The sequence below is a fragment of the Salvelinus namaycush genome, chromosome 1, assembly GCF_016432855.1.
Source record: "Salvelinus namaycush isolate Seneca chromosome 1, SaNama_1.0, whole genome shotgun sequence".
NCBI classification, from domain to species: domain Eukaryota; kingdom Metazoa; phylum Chordata; class Actinopteri; order Salmoniformes; family Salmonidae; genus Salvelinus; species Salvelinus namaycush.
Window position 1 is genome coordinate 61,563,337 of NC_052307.1, and position 20,678 is coordinate 61,584,014.

Genomic DNA, 20,678 nt, shown 5'->3' on the forward strand with positions numbered 1-20,678 from the left:
AGTGATGTAAACGTTGCAGACAGAGACAGAATGAATAGAGCTGTGACGATTCCCTTCTCTATTTGACAAGGTTTCAATCTGAACGTTGTAACGTTAATGTAACATCTCTATAGTTCTCTCTTTGTCCTGGTTGGTGTGCACTGGAGATGGGATTCCTCTCCTTTGCAATCCAGTGATGGATGGACTGAAATAGTTAACGGCCCCCGAAGGAGATCTTCACCAGCACAATAGCCCTGCGCTGACATACAGTATGGTGCATATAGTACCGTTACATACGACTCAGTAATGTATTGGTACACATTGGGTTTTCAAGAGAAACAAAGAATGACAGATGTCTGTACTGTCAGTGGACGAAGGATGTCTCAAAAGAGCCTTAGTGGGTGTTGTACTCATTTACGCACGCAGTCAGTGCTACAGTATCGATCCTAGACCTTCTACTTTTTATTGCTTTCTCTAGCTTACAATGTCAGCCCATATGGTCCATGTATGGAGTCTGGAACCTTGAGCTGGAATGAAACAATCAGCAGTTACCATAGAGATGGTTTTGTATTGAGTTGTGAGGGGTACCTGGTTTCCTCTCCTCCACACCCTATGCTATCCCCAGTCCACAGCAGCTGATGCTCCTGTATTGATCACCTCTTGCTGAGCTCCAAATGAGGCTCGCCAGCTGATGGCTTTATCTGTCAATCTGGGTGTCCATTGATTGGAGCAGTTATCTGTGTTGAGAAGAGTGGGGGGGGCAGAGGTCAACTGAGACCCTGTCAATGGTCCTCCTGCCGGTGGAGGGAGAGATTTCTGTCCCCTACCTACCCTCTAAACCAGCCCTGTTCTAGTTGGCCACCTCTGTGGTCACTGCGGCAGCAAAGCTCTTCTGTTATTTGAGGAGCAGCTGATTTCAGACCGGTCTCTCTCTATTACCTCAGGCGAGAATGATGACGTTTTATACTTTTGACGGGGAGAGTAAACGTAGAAGCACAGTGGAGATCGAAAAGCCGTCTAGTAATGTGCTCATCATGTCAAATTTCGACACCAAGCCAATTTTTGCTTAAAGAAATTAACATTTACCCGCCAGTGCAATTTGGTTATATTAGACTATTGAAACTGAATACAAATGTAAAAGTGTAGGCTATGGTTTGATCTTTGGTTGAGATGGAGGGATTTGAGATCTGGGCTCGATCTCTTCCGTCTCCCTGGGCATGTTTAGCTGCAGGGGAGATGTGAGATGGACCCCCCCTCCGCCTCATCACCTCTATCTGATGGACTGTTGATTAGAGTCCAGTCGGCCAGTAGTCCAAGCCAGATCCCGGCCTCGAGGGACCAAAGGGATTTGGGTTACAGTTGAAGTGGCCGTCTCACTTTTTGCGCTATCCACATTCCACCCTTTCAATCCCCCTCCCCCAATTCACCAGGTGACCCATCTTTATGACCCCGAGAGGAGGGAGTCATGTTTCTCTCTCCCTCTTTTTAATCTTTCTTTTTCCCTCTCTCTTTTGCTCCTTCTCTCACCCCCTTATCGCTGATCTTCTTACTAAGCTAATTGTTCCCAATGAGAGATTACCGTCCCCATTTTGGACTGCAGCCAGATCACGGTCTACTCCGTGAGTTGTTACTGTTGTTCCTTTATCATTGACGAGACTTGATGTATCAAAGGATTTGTCCTATAAATAAAAAGGGCTCTCGTTCCCAGGCTTCAATCTAGTGATTTACATGTTGTGTATTGAGTTTAACACATCATGGAAGGTCTCTTTGCAATTTACTCTTCAAATGTTTGTTGTGGGATTTCTTTTTAATGGTTTGTCATGAGACACTACCCCCTCCTCCCCCGGTGCCTGGCCGGCACCAGCTGTGCTTTTATATCCCCGCCTGCCTGGTGTTATTGGCCTCCTACATATATAGGGGGTAATCTTAACTCTCGCTATAGATAGGAGGGCTGCTTGGCTGCTGTGTCCACATACATATTCCGTACCACTTGATATGAATTGGTCAGTCATGTGATGCATATGAATGGCTCTCCCCAGACTAAAGATAGCTAAAGAATTCCATACCGTCGTTGGACTTTACCTTCTATGTCCCTCGGCCCGGCATTAAAAATAAAACAAACGCTGCTCCAGCAGCGGCAGAGCAGGCTCTGACAATACCAGGCTCAACATATGAACATGTAAACCAAATGGCCTGGGTCCCTGGGTAAACTAAACATCCAGCAGGAGCAGTCAGGGCTGCTTGTAGACTGTAGTGGGTCTGAGACAGAGAGGCAGAACAGAACAGTGGTGGGGAGCTGCAGGCCCTTGTTTGGTCTAATCTGGGATATTGCTGGTGGTGGGGTGGATCCAAAGTGGTGTGGGGGGGGTCTTCTGAAAGGACACTGACATGAGGCAGAGGCCATTTGTGTTTTGGCTGACACCTTATAGCAGTAATCCAGTCTTTATCCAGCTGGCTGTCCCATCCACCTCATCTGCTCCTTCCCTCTCTCAGAGCATGGGGGGGTGTGTGTATATAGGGGGAGGGGGGTCCACAGAAAGCGATATATCCTTTAGATAATGATGGGCTTATAAATGCGCTCCTGCCTGCCCTTGTTTCTGTCTCTTTCTCGCCTCTCTCTCCATCCACTCTTTCCTTCCTCTTTTCCTCCTCCCTCACTCCTAAAAGGTGGATGGTAGTGAAACCCCACACCTCGTGGCAGCACATTCTGTAAAAAATTCATTTCCTGTCTCCTCTCCCCAGCCCGTCAGCTGGAATGCCAGTAATGTGAAATCAGCTACATTTAATTTACGATGCTGGCATAAGAGCCAGTTCATGTATTTATTATAGAATTCTTTAATGCAGACAGCTGTTTTACAAAAAAATGGGTCAGGGATCATCATGTAATGACCTTGTTTTTTGTCACATGGAGATGGAACACATCCTTGGAACTGTAGGGGGCAGTGTGGATGGTGCAGGGGGAAGGGGGTTAAACTTATCATGTGACGAAGGGATGCTTCAACACCAGTCTCATTGGTGTTTTTAAATGTTCTGTTTTCTCTCCTGGAACTGTGACTCACTAACTGACTGGTTCAGACTGCAGTAGGCTGGTCTCCCTCTTTTTTTGATCTTGTTCTCTATCCAGCGTAGTGTCTTCTAAGCTGGGCTGTGCCCACTACTGACAATAATGCCTCAATTACTGTACTGTAACTCCCTCCCAGTGGGGTGAGAGGTGGCTGCCTCCTGGCCCTTCCTACCCCTATGGGCCTCTCTCTGTTGGGCTCTGGCCCTGTCTGAACACTGGAAGTACTGCGAATGGAGGAAGGAGTTAGGGAGTGGCTCAGGGAGCCTTCACCACCACAGCACTTCCCACCACCATGACCTCTGACCTCCACAGCCATTAATCACTCGCCTCCTGATGGCCCTGTCCCAGGGGGGAAATCAGTCCAGGGCAAAGGATGATGGGAGGTGAAGCCTGTAGCCAATTACAAATCGTTTCGGTGCTGCAGTGGACAAATCCCTGCTGCCCTTTGAGAGAAAGCAGCCAATAGTGGCCTACATTAACGCTAGCATGAGCTAATGCTTCAGCTGTTCAATATGTGGCCTGCTATCATGGCTACGCTGCTCTGTTACTCATTTCTACATCGACTGACTCTGGGGTTGTGTTCCCCAGATTAAAACGTGTTTAAAGTGATTGTGCCCACAGGCCTAAAAGAGCTAGAGCAGATGTTTATCACCAAAGACTGGTGGGTTGTTAGTTCTCGCTCATGTTTCTCTATCTCCTCCAGTCTAGCTGAAGGGGCTTTGGTTAATTACGTCATTTAATCATTTTCATAAATGGATTGTTGCAGTTTGCTCACATTTCAGCAGATCCTATTGAAACGTGTTCATTTGATTCTGTAGCGCTAGGTTGATTGTAGCGCTAGGTTTATTGTAGCACTAGGTTTATTGTCGCGTTTGTATTTGGTTTACGCAGGCAGAATATCTGCTTCAGAGGGGAAAAAATCTATTGTCTAAATTAAAATACTGATTCTTGCGGGAAAAAAACACTTCTCTACATCGCTTCCTGATGGTCCTATTCCTAACATTGATATTAGTGTGCTGGAATGGAAGAGGCATTGATGTGAATTAAAGCCTAAATGCTGGGTTGTCAGTGCAGGTCAGGTCTTTTGTGCTTATCTGTTCTGGCCTCATTGTCCAGGGGGACATACGGCTGGCTGTGTATGAAAACGGCTTCTTGCTGACCTGCACTTTAATTCAGACATCAATAACCCCTGGCCAACCTCTGACCCCTCCAGTTGTACTAATTGTTTGATGCAGGATTGATGTCGTTGCAGCATTAAATAACTGTGGCCTGACCAGGGCTCAGGATGGCCTTTTACACCACATTCCTTCTGCTTATGATAGGCTGTATGTTCTGGAAGCGCTGGGCCGGGCTGGGCTACTGCCTCCTGTTCTATCTACCCTCTACCCAGCCTCTCTCCATCTCTCTCTCTGGTGGCTGGTGGTAGTGACACAATGCTCTCTGTGCTAATAGAACATCCTGCCTGATGTCATCTCATCCACCACTCAGAGAGACGGGACTCCAGACACATTATTAGGCTGTTGGCACTTCCTCAATCTTACAGGAAACTGATATGTCCTAGCGACCATGGACAATCTAAAATTCATGTTATGTGTATATTGTACCCTAGTTTTGTGAAATGTCTGTTTATCCTTTCAGATTTGTTTTATTTATTTTTACTCAATACTACTACTACTACTACAGTACTATAGATGAGAAAGTGGCTATTTTGGCAAAAGTGTCGTATGTTAATTGTCTCTAGAGATCAGAATGTTGAATTCCGGGAAAAGCTGAGGCTATTCCCACTGTCTTGTAGGTGTAGTGGATTTTGATTTCCTAGCTTAGCTAGCTGTAGTTACCGCTGGCTTTGTTGATGGCCTACTGTATATAGGCTTTAGTCATAAGTAGGGTTGCAAAGATTCAGAAACTTTCTGGTAAATTTCAAGGAATTTTTCTAGAAATTTTCCATGGGAAGTTAAGCCTGGGAATTTGGGGAATTTTGCTTAAATTCATCAAAAAAGTTAGCTTATAACAGTGGAACTTTTTTGTGGGATACACATACGGCAATTCTAGGTCTTGTCGCATATTTTGGTTAAACTATCCCCAATTCAATGGAATTGCAACCCTCTGCATGCACAGTGCATTCTTCCATCACATGTGCTGTACAGCTGATTCTCACGATCTTGCACACTAATGAGATGCTATTGAGCCCACACAACTACACTGTCTGAGCCAAGGACTACATGTTTTCTGGTACGTTTTGATTACAATACTGGGTGGGGTGAATATATTTTATATGACACATGATTTTTTGTTAACTAGTAAATAGTAGCCTACAGAAAAGTGTTAAAATATTTTCTGCTAGTTAGTTTTTGCTACCATGTGGGTTTTAGCTTGCTTGAGTCTGCTAACTGAGGAGTGTTAATTCACCTGTTTCCATACATGTTTCATATTAAAACATTTATCTTACAAAGGAGTTGTTTAATCTAACTGCTTAACTATTTATCTGTACATGTAATTGTTTTTTTGTTTTTTACTCATTCTTTTCTAATCTTTACAGGAAAATGCCACAGGCACTATCTGATGTGTGGATACATTTCACTGCAGCTAATGTAGAAGGAAAAGCTGTGTACATTTGCGAATACTGTGCAAAATCATGTGAAGAATGTAACAAAGATGCAGAATCCTCTGACCAAGTGCATAAAAAGTTCCCTCAGCGCTCACAACATGCAACCTCTGATAAAAGTCCCTCTACTTCCATTCGGAGTGAAAATTATGAATCAGACACCTTATCGATAGCAACAGCTCATGGTTCTCCTGGAATCAGAAGTTTTTTAGACTCAATGGAGGAATGTAGTCAGAGAAATGCTGATGACTGTCTTGCTCCAGCTGTGTATGCAACTGGTTCATCTTTCATGCTCACAGGCAATGTGTATTGGAAGAGATTTCTGAATGTTCTTTGCCCAGCATACACCCCTCCAACCAGACATGCTTTATCTACTCATTTGCTGGATGCAGTGTTCAAGTGCAGGTCAAGCAAATCATAGAGAAAGCAAACTGTATTGCAACCATCTCCTGATCGGTGGTCGAATGTTCGTGGGCAAGGAATAATTAACTACATCTCCACCCCTCAACCAGTATTCTACAAGAGCACAGACACAAGGGACAACAGACACACCGGTCTCTACATTGCAGATGAGCTGAAGGCAGTCATCAGTGACCTTGGACCACAGAAGGTATTTGCACTGGTGACAGACAATGCTGCGAACATGAAGGCTGCTTGGTGTAAAGTGGAGGGCTCCTACCCTCACATCACACCCATTGGCTGTGCTGCTCATGCATTGCATCTGCTCCTCAAGGACATCATGGCACTGAAAACAATGGATACACTCTACAAGAGAGCCAAGGAAATGGTTAGGTTTGCTGCTATAACTTGATGACCCTTCACAATCTACCTCACCAAGCAAAGTGAGAAGAATAAGAGCACCACATTGAAGCTGCCACTCATTGGGGTGGTGTTGTCATCACGTTTGACAGTCTCCAAGAAATGGCCATATCAGTCTGCTCATATGGACAGCCCCATCAAGAGGATCTTCCTGCATGATGTATTTTGGGAGAGAGTGGTAAGCAGGCTGAAACTCCTGAAACTTATAGCAGTAGCCATTGCACGGATTGAGGGAGACAATGCCATCCTGTCTGATGTTTAGACTCTGCTTGCAGATGTAAGAGAAGAAATCCGTACTGCCCTGCCCACTTCACTGTTACTCCAAGCAGAGAAAACTGCAGTTCTGAAATGCATCAAAACGTGTGTTGAACCCCAAGTATGCTGGCAAGAGCATCCTGTCTGGTGCAGAGATCAACAAGGCCTATGGTGTCATGATTACCGTGTCTCGCCACCTTGGCCTGGATGAGGGCAAGGTTCTTGGCAGTCTGGCAAAGTACAGTTCCAAGCAAGGGCTTTGGGATGGAGATGCAATATGGCAGTCGTGCCAACATATCTCATCAGCCACCTGGTGGAAGGGACTTTGTGGATCTCAGGCTCTTTCCCCTGTTGCCTCCATCATCCACCAACATCAGCCACCTCAGAGCGCAACTGGTCCTTGTTTGGGAACACACACACAAAAGCACGCAACGGGCAGACCAATACAAGGGTTGAAAAATTGGTGGCAATCCGGACCAATTTGAGGCTTTTTGAGCCTGACAACGAGCTATCCTCAACAAGGTTGGAAAGTGACAGTGAAGATGAGGCCTCAGAGTCTGATGTTCAAGAGGTGGACATTGAGGAGGAGATCCAGGGAGAAGATATGGAAGCCTGAGAGGAAGACAAATTAAGCTTTAGTTTCTATACTATCATTTTACAGATGTATGTTGAAAACGTTTTTGGGAGATGCGATGGATCATTGGGGATTAGAGGTCGACCGATTATGATTTTTCAATGCCGATACCGATTATTGGAGGACCAAAAACGCCGATACCGATTTTATAATAAAAAAAAAAAATTGTAATAATGACAATTACAACAATACTGAATGAACACTTATTTTAACTTAATATAATACATCAATAAAATCAATTTAGCCTCAAATAAATAATGAAACATGTTCAATTTGGTTTAAATAATGTGTTGGAGAAGAAAGTAAAAGTGCAATATGTGCCATGTAAGAAAGCTAACGTTTAAGTTCCTCAGAACATGAGAACATATGAAAGCTGGTGGTTCCTTTTAATATGAGTCTTCAATATTCCCAGGTAAGAAGTTTTAGGTTGTAGTTATTATAGGAATTATAGGACTATTTCTCTCTCTACGATTTGTATTTCATATACCTTTGACTATTGGATGTTCTTATAGGCACTTTAGTATTGCCAGTGTAACAGTATAGCTTCCGTCCCTCTCCTCGCCCCTACCTGGGCTCGAACCAGGAACACATCGACAACAGCCACCCTCGAAGCAGCGTTACCCATGCAGAGCAAGGGGAACAACTACTCCAAGTCTCAGAGCGAGTGATGTTTGAAACGCTATTAGCGCGCACCCCGCTAACTAGCTAGCCATTTAACATCGGTTACACCAGCCTAATCTCGGGAGTTGATAGGCTTGAATTCATAAACAGCAGAGCTGCTGGCAAAACGCACGAAAGTGCTGTTTGAATGAATGCTTACGAGCCTGCTGGTGCCCACCATCGCTCAGTCAGACTGCTCTATCAAATCATAGACTTAATTATAACATAATAACACACAGAAATACGAGTCTTAGGTCATTAATATGGTCGAATCCGGAAACTATCATCTCGAAAAACAAAACATTTATTCTTTCAGTGAAATACGGAACTGTTCCGTATTTTATCTAACGGGTGGCTTCCACCAGTCTAAATATTCCTGTTACATTGCACAACCTTCAATGTTATGTCATAATTACGTAAAATTCTGGCAAATTAGTTCGCAATGAGCCAGGCGGCCCAAACTGTTGCATATACCCTGACTCTGCGTGCAATGAACGCGAGTGAAGTGACACAATTTCACCTGGTTAATATTGCCTGCTAACCTGGATTTCTTTTAGCTAAATATGCAGGTTTAAAAATATATACTTCTGTGTATTGATTTTAAGAAAGGCATTGATGTTTATGGTTAGGTACACGTTGGAGCAACGACAGTCCTTTTTCCGCGAATCCGCACCGCATCGATTATATGCAACGCAGGACACGCTAGATAAACTAGTAATATCATGAACCTTGTGTAGTTAACTAGTGATTATGATTGTTTTTTATAAGATAAGTTTAATGCTAGCTAGCAACTTACCTTGGCTTACTGCATTCGCGTAACAGGCAGGCTCCTTGTGGAGTGCAATGAGAGGCAGGTGGTTAGAGCGTTGGACTAGTTAACTGTAAGGTTGCAAGATTGAATCCCTGAGCTGACAAGGTAAAAATCTGTCGTTCTGCCCCTGAACAAGGCAGTTTACCCACCGTTCCTAGGCCGTCATTGAAAATAAGAACATGAGACTTTGAATCAGGACCAGGGCTAATCTCCTGGCCTGATCATATTGCTATTTGAAAAATACATTAATGGGTCTTATTCCAGGTTAGAGCTGCGGAGGATGGGAGGATTGGCTGCTATTAACCACTGTGCCACAAAGCTGGCTTGGCTTCAGCCTGGCCGTCCTCTCTACTCAGCAGCCACTCTGCACCAGGGCCCGGGCAGCACTAGCACAACAGCTAATAGCCGAGGGGTGGGGATTTACTCTGCACAATCCCCGAAATAAGCTTCATTATACCAGGCTATCCATGCTCCCCCCCGCTGCCCAAAGATTAGCAGGCCTACAAGCGCCCCCACCCCCCCGACATGTCGGGACTGGAGAGTGGCGCGTAGCACTTTTTTCTAGACCAGGGTTACACGCCCCCCCCCCCCCGACACACACACTTTCTACACGCTTTACTGCAGATAAGCTGTTAACAAGATTAATGCATCTGTATCAAAAGTCTGGAGCAGGTTCACTTTGTATTTTGCAAATCCCTCTTTCCAGGTCCAGCTGTCTTTGCCTTAACTTGGCTAATATGTTCTCTTTGTCATTTTTATTCCTTTGTGTTTACGTTTCCCAGTCTAATCCAACCGGCTCTCTGAGTTATGGGCCTCTGTCACCGAGAGCAGTAACGATATCATCTGGGTATTTGTTTCAGCAAACAATGTGGGGTGAAAATGTACTTTCAATAGAAGATCGCGTGCCATTTCTGTTTCAATTAACTTTTGAAAGCATATTACAGTGCTATGAAAATATTGAGTAAAAAACAAAACAGTTAACTTTTTTAAAAAGTTGTTAAAATGTGCAACAAACCTCCTCATCCACACCATTCCAGCTCCTTCAGCAATGTCACTTTAACAGGATATTTGGTTCCCTATTGATGCGTGTGGTTCTACCTTCAGGGACTCCAGTGAACCGCATCCCCATCATGGCCAAGCAGGTTCTGGACCTGTACATGCTTTACAAGCTGGTGACAGAGAAGGGCGGCCTGGTGGAGGTCATCAACAAGAAGATCTGGAGAGAGATCACCAAGGGCCTCAGCCTGCCCACCTCTATCACCTCTGCTGCCTTCACCCTCCGCACACAGTAAGTCTCTCTCTCTCTACCCCATTCTGCTTAGTCATGTGTCCCTATGGTGTGTATCTGTGTCTCTCTCTTTCTATGACGGCTGTCTGCCTGCATGTGTCCGTTCATCCTGACCCTGTGTGTGTGTGTGTGTGTGTGTGTGTGTGTGTGTGTGTGTGTGTGTGTGTGTGTGTGTGTGTGTGTGTGTGTACACATCCCTCTCTTTTAACTACTCACCTCTCGCTGCATTCCATCCTCCATCCATTACATCACACGTGTGAGGAGCCCATTGATCCAATAGATTATGTGATGTGATTTGGGTCAGAGTTCACAGCAATTGAGGTGTGCTTTCACTGAGGGGCGAGCGCTCTGCGTTCTGGAAGCCCCTGTGTAGGGCTTTAGCTCACTACACTGCTGCCTGTATACCAGAGAGCCTTAATGAACCTTTATGTATTTTTAATGCTAGCCTACTCAGCCTGCCTGTTCTCTCCAGCAGCAACGGTCCACTGGTCTTATCTAATGGATAGTGCTCTTCACTCCGTATTGATCCTCGGTGTTCTCTCTCCATTATGCGCTTCGCTTTTATACATTTTTATGAGGTGGAAAAATACCTATGCTGCTAATGCTACTGCACACTCAGGCTGTTACATACCATGGTCTCTGTTAGGTAGCTATTTGACCTCTCTGCCACTGCATCAACACTACATGAACAAAAGTATGTGGACACCTGCTCGTCCAACATCTCATTCCAAAGTCACGAGCATTAACATGGAGTTGGTCCCCCCCCTTTGCTGTCTCCACTCTTCTGGGAAGGCTTTCCAGTAGATGTTGGAACATTGCTACGGGGACTTGATTCCATTCAGCCACAAGAGCATTAGTGAGGTCGGGCACTGATGTTGGGCGATTAGGCCTGGCTTGCAGTTGGCGTTCGAATTCATACCATAGGTGTTTGATAGGGTTGAGGTCAGGGCTCTGTGCAGGCCAGTCAAGTTCTTCCACACCGATCTCGACAAACCATTTCTGTTTTGTGCACGGGGGCATTGTCATGCTGAAACAGGAAAGGGCCTTCCCCAAACTGTTGCCACAATGTTGGAAGCACAAAATCGTCTAGAATGTCATTGTATGCTGTAGCATTAAGATTTCAGACTGCCAGATGGTGAAGCGTGCTCCAGAGTCCATTGGCGGCGAGCTTTACACCACTCCAGCCAACGCTTGGCATTGCTCATGGTGATCTTAGGCTTGTGTGCGGCTGCTCGGCTATGGAAACCGGTTTAATGAAGCTCCCAACATTCTTGTGCTGACGTTGCTTCCAAAGGCATTTTGGAACAGCCGATTTTAAGCGCTACGCACTCTTTCTGTGAGCTTGTGTGGCCTACCACTTCACGGCTGAGCCGTTGTTGCTCCTAGACGTTTCCACTTCACAATAACAGCACTTTCAGTTGACCTGGGCAACTCTACCAGGGGAGAAATTAGACAAACTGACTTGTTGGAAATTTGGCATCCTATGACGGTGCCACGTTGAAAGTCACTGAGCTCTTCAGTAAGGCCATTCTACTGCCAATGTTTGTCTATGGAGATTGCATGGCAGTGTGCTCAATTTTATACACCTGTCAGCAACGAGTGTGGCTGAAATAGCCGAATCCACTAATTTGAAGGGGTGTCCACATACTTTTGCAAATATAGTGTGTGTGTGTGTACTGTGATCTGAAGACCATGTATGCACGCATGACTAAGTCGCTTTGGTCTGCCGAATGGCATATCTTATCTTCCATCTTAATGTTTGTCTCATTCAGGTACATGAAGTACCTGTATCCCTTTGAGTGTGAGAGGAAAGGTCTAAGTTCGCCAGGCGAGCTTCAGGCGGCCATCGACAGTAACCGCCGGGAGGGCCGTCGTCCCAGCTACAGCAGCAGCCTCTTCCGCTTCTCCTCCAGCACAGCCCCTCACATCCTCTCCCCTCCCAAGATGCACCTGTCTGCACTGGGGGCGGGAGCCGCTGGGAGCCTCAACGGCCTGCTGGCCTCACCCGTCCACTCTCTCAAAAAAGGTGAGTATTAAAGGATCAACAACTTCTCAATAAACGACTGGAAATTAAGGGTTAAGATTAGAAAATAAATTATTATAAATGTATTAATACAAATAAATACTGCAATTAAGATATAGCCTAAACACAGAGTAGGCATCTTGGCAAAAGGAAAACAAAGCCCATGCTGTCTATTGGGTTCAAATAAGATAGAAGTGAGAGTTTAGCTCCGAGTTTTGGAGCGCATCAGACTGATCAGAGCACAACCCTCAAGAAATATCCATAGTGCCGTGGCGCCCTCTGTCGCAATGGTTAGGAACTACAGGAGAATATTCTTGAATTGTCTGGAAAGGATTAGACACCACAGCCTACAGAGAGTAGTATTACAAGAAGAATGCTCTGATTTATTAATAGCCCTTTACAGAAGTATTTTGTACTTTACACACGTTACATTCATCGGCAGGCCTTGTGTTATGGAATCTCTGCGGCACAGGAGGTTGGTGACACCTTACTTGGGGAAGACAGGCTCTTGGGAATGGCTGGAACGGAATAAGTGGAATGGTATCAAACACAAGGTTTCTGCCAACCGTGTGGCGCAGCGATCTAAGGTACTGCATTGCAGTGCTTGAGGTGTCACTACAGACCTGGGTTTGATCCCAGGCTGTGTCACAGCCGGCTGTGACCGGGAGACCCATGAGGCGGCGCACTATTGGCGTAGCGTCGTCCGTGTTAGGGGAGGGTTTGGCTGGCCGGGATGTCCTTGTCCCATCACGCTCTAGCGACTCCTTGTGGCGGGCCGGGCGCCTACTGTACGGTGTTTCCTCCGACACATTGGTGTGCCTGGCTTCTGGGTTAAGCGAGCAGTGTCAAGAAGCAGTGATGCTTGGCAGGGTCATGTTTCGGAGGACGCATGGCTCTTGACCTTCGCCTCTCCCGAGTCCGTACGAGAGTTGCAGCGATGGGACAAGACTGTAACTACCAATTGGATATCATGAAATTGGGGAGAAAAAGGGTACAAAACATATGGTTTCCATGTGTTTGATGCCATTCCATTAATTCCAACCATTTATTATGAGCCGTCCTCCCCTCAGCAGCCTCCACTGTTTGCCAGTGTGTATTGTACTGTAGATTGTGTGATGATCGATGCACTCCCTTTGTGATCAAAGCGTCTGAGTGTGACTGAGGGTTTGACCCTGGGCTGTTCACTGTCTCTTAACCATTTACTACTGATTAATAACATGTTTCCCACAGACAGCAGGACACTTTACGGCCAGCCTGGATTACAGCTGTCTGTCCACATCAATAGGATCTGGCTTGATCACTACCATTACCTGTTTTTCTTATCTGATCTTGCCTTTGATGTTATTGGAATGTGGCTCAGTTACAGAAAATACTGTATAATGGCCCACATAATTGCTGTGTCTTTTTTCTTCTCTAAAATAGGTAGTTATTGTTTCAACAGATCTCCCTCCCTTTCTTTGGCCTCATTTTACTATGTTAAATTGTCATTTTATTTTAAAATAATCTTCATATTTTACGATACTGAAATTAATCTCATTTTTGTTTCTATGGAAGTAACATATCCTACCTCTCCTACCCTGCCTCTAGAAGAGATCACCCCCTCCATGATAGCAGCGGCTCGTGGTTCCTCCATGTCCCTGGCGCTGGGGCAGCAGCAGATGTCAGGGCTGGCGCGAGCTGCCACTCTGGAGCAGCTGAGGGAGAAGCTGGAGACTGGCGAGGGCCCTGAGAGGAAGATGGCACGCCTGGCAGAGGAGCAGCAGCGTCTGATGCAGCAGGCCTTCCAACACAACCTGCTTGTCATGGCCTCCCAGGTCCCCATGAACCTGCGCCTGGGCAACAGCGCCACCGCTAGAGGTACGTGCCCAGACTGACTCCCCCTGGGCACTCTATACAGTTACATATCATAGTCAGTTTGTATCTGACACATACAGTACATTCTATACGTATTCGAGACTGGAGTAATGCCTGATATGCACTAGTAATTATTTGTCAATGAAACATACATTTAAGTACACTAGTGATGCACGCTGAAGTTCCCTCGATGCCTGACTCTCTGAGCACCATGAAAAAACACACGGCCTACACCAGGTACCCTCACAGTTCTCCAACTCCCATTCCTCAGCTCCCCCGTGAGATACAGGATGACATTTAGAAGCCATTATAAAGGCAACGCAGCGGTCACTGCACAACAGAGATGAAGGCTGCCAGGCCACTCTGCTAGCTGACTCACTGACCTGCGCCTCTTCAGCTCAGCCTCTGGCTGTTTGGATGTACGTCATAACACATGCTTTATTTGGTGCCTTAATGTTATCACATGCTGGTTATTCCCCACTCTCTCTCTCTCTCTCTCTCTCTCTCTCTCTCTCTCTCTCTCTCTCTCTCACTCTCTCTCTCACTCACACACACACAGTAGAGGTGCAGCCTGTATGTGTGTTTGCGAGTACAACAATCAACACGACTACTACACAATAAAAGCTTTGAGAGGGGAAGTGCAGAATGTTTTCCTGGAGTTACTGTGACATGATTGTGTTTCTCTCCTCAGTGGGTTATGCAGATGTATGCTGCAAGACACCCACAAGGAAATGTGCGTGACACCCGATTCTCACTTACTGCATGTTATTGTACAGTACCTGTGTAGACAATGAATAGAGTTCAATTCTAGTTCCCATGTTTCTGCGTCCTTTCCTTTGGAGATATATATATATTTTTTTGAATTGGTCAGAGGTTCTGGATTTGCTTTCTGCCCACAGAGGTTTACACTTCCTATTTCTCTTTCTTTCTAGATGAGAAGCAGCAGGACATGGCTCTGAGCATCTCCACCAATGGATCTGCTAGCATCAGTGTGTCTGTGGAGGTCAACGGCACACACTATTCAGGTGTGTGCGTGCGTGAGCGTACATACACTCAGAAATAAACGGATTTGGCTGTGTTGTTCATCTTGCTGTAATGTTCTGTTTGTCCTTCTGTCCTGTAGGAACCCTGTTTGCACAGAAGTCAGGCGCACCAGGGACTAGCATGTCCACTGCGGCCACAGTGCCCCCTGCTGGATCCAGCGCTGGGTTTGGGTTCGCCACCTCTGCTCACAGCCACAGTCCAAGCTCCTCCTCCTCTTCCAAGGGGCCTTGCTCGGCCGAGCCCTCCGCCAGTGGCTCACCTTAGCTCAGGCCACCCTACCACCCACTCTCCAGGCTTTTCCTCACCACCGAGGCCTAGCATGAATACAGTACATTGATAAATCGATAAGAAAAAAACTGTTGCACAACAAATACCTCATCGCTCCTGTCAACCTTGGCTACCCATTTATGAATACACAATTCACACACCCAATTACATCTCAAGAAAACATGCACCCACACACACACCTATGCATTTTACACACTCGACACACATGTACACAAACACACATGCATTTCAGACACCCAGCACACAGAGACTCTTATACCAAATGCATGCTAAACACAATCAAAGCGCTCAGCCAAAACCCACTGACAGGTGTTCACAACTGAACTTGAAGAGTTTTATTTTATGATTTTGTTTGTTGCCATTTGTATTTTTTTATAATTTTTTTAGTTATCTTTATACATATCTAAAAACAAGTAACCTGCAGTGGTATCTTTACCTCAGGAGCTGTAGTATACTTCACCTGAATTAACTTTATTTTTGTATCCTTTTTGATCTTGTTGAAATCAGGGGAATTTTGGGGAATTTCACAACGGAACCTCACTCACCTCAGCACACCTCCTACACATTTATACAGTAACTCTATCACAACGCTCGAGTTGCCATGACGACGGTCCGTAGCCTTTTTACTTCTGAGTGCACTACATTATTGATCCTACAGATCGCCATGTAATACCTCGTATACAGTAGTCACTCCCACAATCAATACCAGGGAAGTCACCCACTCATTCAGCCTATTTGGAATTATGTACTTAATCTTCAATCTAACTGAAGATACAGATGGGCCTTGTGTCTAAAGGGCTTTGAGGATCAGAATTAGCTTTGGACGTTTTATCACGCACAATGTGATGTTATAATAACCGACTGATCCGCCGATCTGTTTAGAACTAGCAAGCCCCCAACTCACCACCCCGCATCTATCTATCTATCTATCTAATCATCAGAAAGGTAGTGAAGGTGTTCTGCTCCCTGCTCTGGGATCAGTGTGTGTCCCTATTTCAATTCAACAGAGAGGAGAGACATATCACCCATCAATGGTTTTCCTCCAACACTGGCAGACCACAAGTGTTTTAACCACATACCTTTTCAAACCTCATATTCGCCTCTCCGTTTGGGAGAGGGGCCTTTCTCAGGAAGCATCGTGAAGTCTCTTATTATGGACTCGCTTTGTCATTTAAAAAAGGATCCCACTGAAAGAATGCGCAAGTCTAACAGACTGTCTTCAAAAGAATACCTCAGACTCTCTAGAAGGAGACGTACACTACATACCTCATTGCTGCAAAGCCAGCGTGACTTGACCTGGTGGGTTGAGTCCCTGCGACGAGCAACGGTCCACAGGAGTGGACTGCCGGAATGCTGGACTACATACGTAGAGACTTGACTGCTGGATTTTCTTGAGGACACATTATTATACCAAGCTGAACTGGGATGGGTTTGCTCTCCTCCGGTTTTCTCTGGCTTACTTCATACTGCGTTTTATGAGAATAAATCTATTTAAGAGTATTGCTCTGCATGTGTACAATCAGGTGGTCAGTTTTTTACACCGTAATCCTCTGGTGTGTGTGGTGACCTCTGGTCGGTGCACAGCTGAATACCAAAGACTAGCCCTGTTCCCTGCCCAGGCTGTTGGGGGCTAGCTGCTGTGGGTTAGCTGAATAGGCTAGCTGAACCACTAGGTAAGATACAGTGGGGTAAAGAATGGGTTTCATAATAGCCCATCTTCTATAGTCCCTGCTGTTAAAGTTGTCAGCTCTAGTTATGTTGCTTTCCTTATCTTAATCAGACCTTTGCTTACCTGTGATTGAATCTTGGGACTGGTATGGTTCTGCCTGGCATGGCACGCATCACCTGACATATACCAGGGATATACCTCAGTGAGTTATGCTGCACAAAGCCCTTTGACCTAACCTCTACATTGAATAAGACGGAGAAAGGGTAGCTGTTTCGCCAACTGGTTTCTCTGTCTCAATTCAAAGTTCAGGCCTTCCAAATTCCTCCGACACATCCACTGTTACAGTATTTCCATTCTCAAACTGTTCAGGTAATTTCTCAGCATTTTTAATAGAACATGATTTGGATGAAATAAATTTCTAGCATTATCTGTGTTGAATGTGAGGCGTTTAACTGTTTCTGAACCTTTTAGAGACTTGACTCCTTATCTCTGAGGTGGGCAGCTTTGTTTTCTTTTTTTAATTTAACTAGTCGGTTAAGAACAAATTCTTATTTACAATGACGGCCTAGGAACAGTGGTTAACTGCCTTGTTCAGGGGCAGAACGACAGATTTTTACCTTGTCAGCTCGGGGATTCGATCTAGCAACCTTTCGGTTACTGGCATAACGCTCTAACCACTAGGCTACCTGCTTCCCTAGTAAGCTGTGTTTTAGCTGTTATTTGTTGGCTTTTGTGGTGCAGACCACAGGTCAGGATTACAGGACCACCACAACATATATACAATGACTGAAGACACACCTGCAATCCCTCGACAAAATATTATGTCCACATTTAATAAAGGTGAAAGATGTAGTTGCTGCCTTAATCAGCTGTGTGAGACCATTAAACCTTTCAGGACTCTCTGCTAGGAATGACTGTTTTATCTTCAAGCTTAATCCTTTGAAGAGTAAACTATTTCCATTATCTTTATGAATTCAGTCAGACATTAAGGCATTCATCGTTCAAGTTATTGGTTTCAAAACCAAGGTATGCTATTTATTTGTGTTGATTTTTCTTCTGATGGACCGAGTTAGCTTGATCACTTAGGTGGTGTCACTAAAACCCTTTTCAGTTTCTCTCGCTGTTTTCTATCCAATCAGTCTAGTCAATGACTGTCTGACAGTGTAGCCTTACAGCCTTTGCATGAGAGGGACCGTGTGTGAGAGCAAGTTCTGAATATGCAACAACCATGTAATGCTATGTAGGAGAATGCAGGTGGTGCTGTCCTCTAAGACCACACCATGACAAGGGTGGGCGACAGGTTAGAACCACATTCACTGGGAATTCAGTTTACAGCTCAGGCTTATGTGGGTTACAATTGTGTGTCTGTGTGAGCTCTTGAAGACCTCTTACCTCAGGGCATTGGGCTGCTGTCATTGTTGCATTTGGTATTGAAGTTATGCAATTGGCATGTATACTGAGGGACACATCCAAATGCAAATCTTGGACAACCCTAAAGCTGTCTCTAGTGACTTGCTAAATGCTATTTTAGACTGGTTCGGTTTTTGTCGCTTTTTGATTTTTGTCGTCAGTTACAGGCAAGGTCACATCACTCAGGAAACTGTGAAGTTGAAAGTCTGCAGAACCTTGTCCCTGGATGGTTTGGATTTTATTAGATTATTAATTGTTTAAATCTAACCTAATCTGTGTAATACGTAAGTGGTTATTGAATACCTCATTTATCAATTCTGTTGTTTTTGGCTTGTATAATGCTCCGTATATACATCTGTGGGGTTTGTGCATATTTTTGTACGGTTGTTATCATGTCCATAATAACATTACTGATATAGTTTTCTCTTTTGAGTAAAACAAAATTGGGATGTGAATGCTTGTAAAACTGGTTTGTGCTGATTGTATTTAAAAGAGGGGCACTTTTCCAAAGTGATTGACACATTCAGTTTTGTTCATATTAGTAATATAAAGATATGGTTCTCAGGGCTTTAAACTTGTATGTCATGATAAAGTTTTACTTTATATCTTGTGTGTGTGTGTGGTTTTTGTGAAGTGTGGCTTGAATTTCCTTCGTCCTTCCTTTCACATGGGGCCAACTGGAAAAACAACAAAAAAGACGGAGAAATACGCTGGTGAAATTGAACTAGGCCTACTCTCATATCCCGGTGTGGACCTTTTGAAATATACATTTTCATTGGCACATGAATGATACAGGACTTGGAGCTGTGTTTCAGCAGCTGCACCGTAGAGATTAGAGCAAGAAATGTTCAAAGTGCAGGAAGGTAGTTGATAACATTTTGTCAGGTTAAAAACACAAGTTCCCTGATTACTAACCGCTTCCCCCACTTCATACAATGTCCCATAAAGACCATGTGACAGCTGAGACCTGTTTTGCTACACTGGCCTAAACTGCCTGTTACTCAAGCATGGGTTAAGCCTGCTCGGAAGGGGCTCTCGCAATGAGAGGTGTCATAAGATTTTAGTGTCGGTGGATAACCCTCAAACATTTTCTGTAATTTCTTTACAATGGGCCCGATTCCGACTTAGGGAATTACACCTTTCCTACACACTTCTCAGTAGTTGGTATTCAGACTTACCTTAAGGTGCATAGTGGGCTTTGTAGGCGTGGTTCTCTTGTCTGCATGGAATAAATGTAATTCAACTGCTGAAACCATCCCACTTGCTGGCCAACATATGAGTTTAATGTACATTCTTAAGCCATCCCTTCAAATACGGGTACTTTTAATAAAAATGTTCTATTAATGCACGCTTAACTCTGGTCGGAATTGGGGCCAATGTAGGTTTGGGAAATGATTCAGCAGGCAAATGCCCCCCACCCCCAGATGCTCTGACTCCTGGTAGCTCGCCACACCACTCGAACACTCATCTTTCACTCCTCAATGGTCTGACTCATGTTCACTTACTCAAACCTTTCCATCTGTTACACCAGAAATGTAAGCATTAAGTCAGCAGTGTGGATTGCACAGATACAGTGCTGTGAAAAAGTAGCCTCCTTTCTAATTTGTTCTACTTTTGCATATTTTTCTACTGATTGTTATCAGATCTTCAACCAAAACCTAATAGATAAAGGGAACATGCGTGAACAAATAACAATGACATACTTATTTCAGAAACAAAGTAATGCAATGCCTGTGTGACAAAGTAATTGCGATGTGGCAAGACTTGAAATGAGCAGTTCATGCTTGAAAACCCACAAATGTTGCTGAGTTAAAGCAGTTCTGCATTGAAGAGTGGGCCATAATTCCTCCACAGCGATGTGAGAGACTGATCAACAACTACAGGAAGCATTTGGTTGCAGTCATTGCAGCTAAAAGGTGACAACCAGTTATGTAACCAGTAAGGGGGAAATAACTTTTTCACACAGGGGAATTGGGTGTTGCATAACTTTGTTAAGTAAGTATACATTTGTTATTTATAAACTCAGGTTCCCTTTATCTAATATTAGGCTTTGAAGAGCTGATAACTTCCAGTATCAAAAATAGAATCAAAAAGGAGGCAAATAATTTGTCACGCAATGGTATCAACAAATAAAAAACAATCTTTCCCTTGAGATATCATTACAGCTTGGGCTTTTCTCATTGAACACAGACTTTACTGTGATGCAAGCCTGGGGTTTCAACAGCAAGAACATTTCACACACATGTCATAAGTCCCTTTGATTTCACATACAGTG

The 20,678-nt window shown here is 44.6% G+C and overlaps 1 protein-coding gene across 1 annotated transcript in view; it reads left to right on the plus strand.

Moving 5' to 3' along the window:
• The window catches only part of LOC120046656 (AT-rich interactive domain-containing protein 3B-like), an 82,518-nt gene extending 64,938 nt beyond the window's left edge, over nt 1-17,580 (plus strand). The window contains exons 5-9 of the mRNA XM_038992052.1: nt 9,932-10,115; nt 11,888-12,141; nt 13,726-13,995; nt 14,925-15,017; nt 15,116-17,580. Coding sequence (XP_038847980.1) covers nt 9,932-10,115; nt 11,888-12,141; nt 13,726-13,995; nt 14,925-15,017; nt 15,116-15,300 — 986 coding nt within the window. The 3' untranslated portion in view covers nt 15,301-17,580. The remainder of the gene's footprint in view (nt 1-9,931; nt 10,116-11,887; nt 12,142-13,725; nt 13,996-14,924; nt 15,018-15,115) is intronic.
• Nucleotides 17,581-20,678: the final 3,098 nt, after the last annotated feature.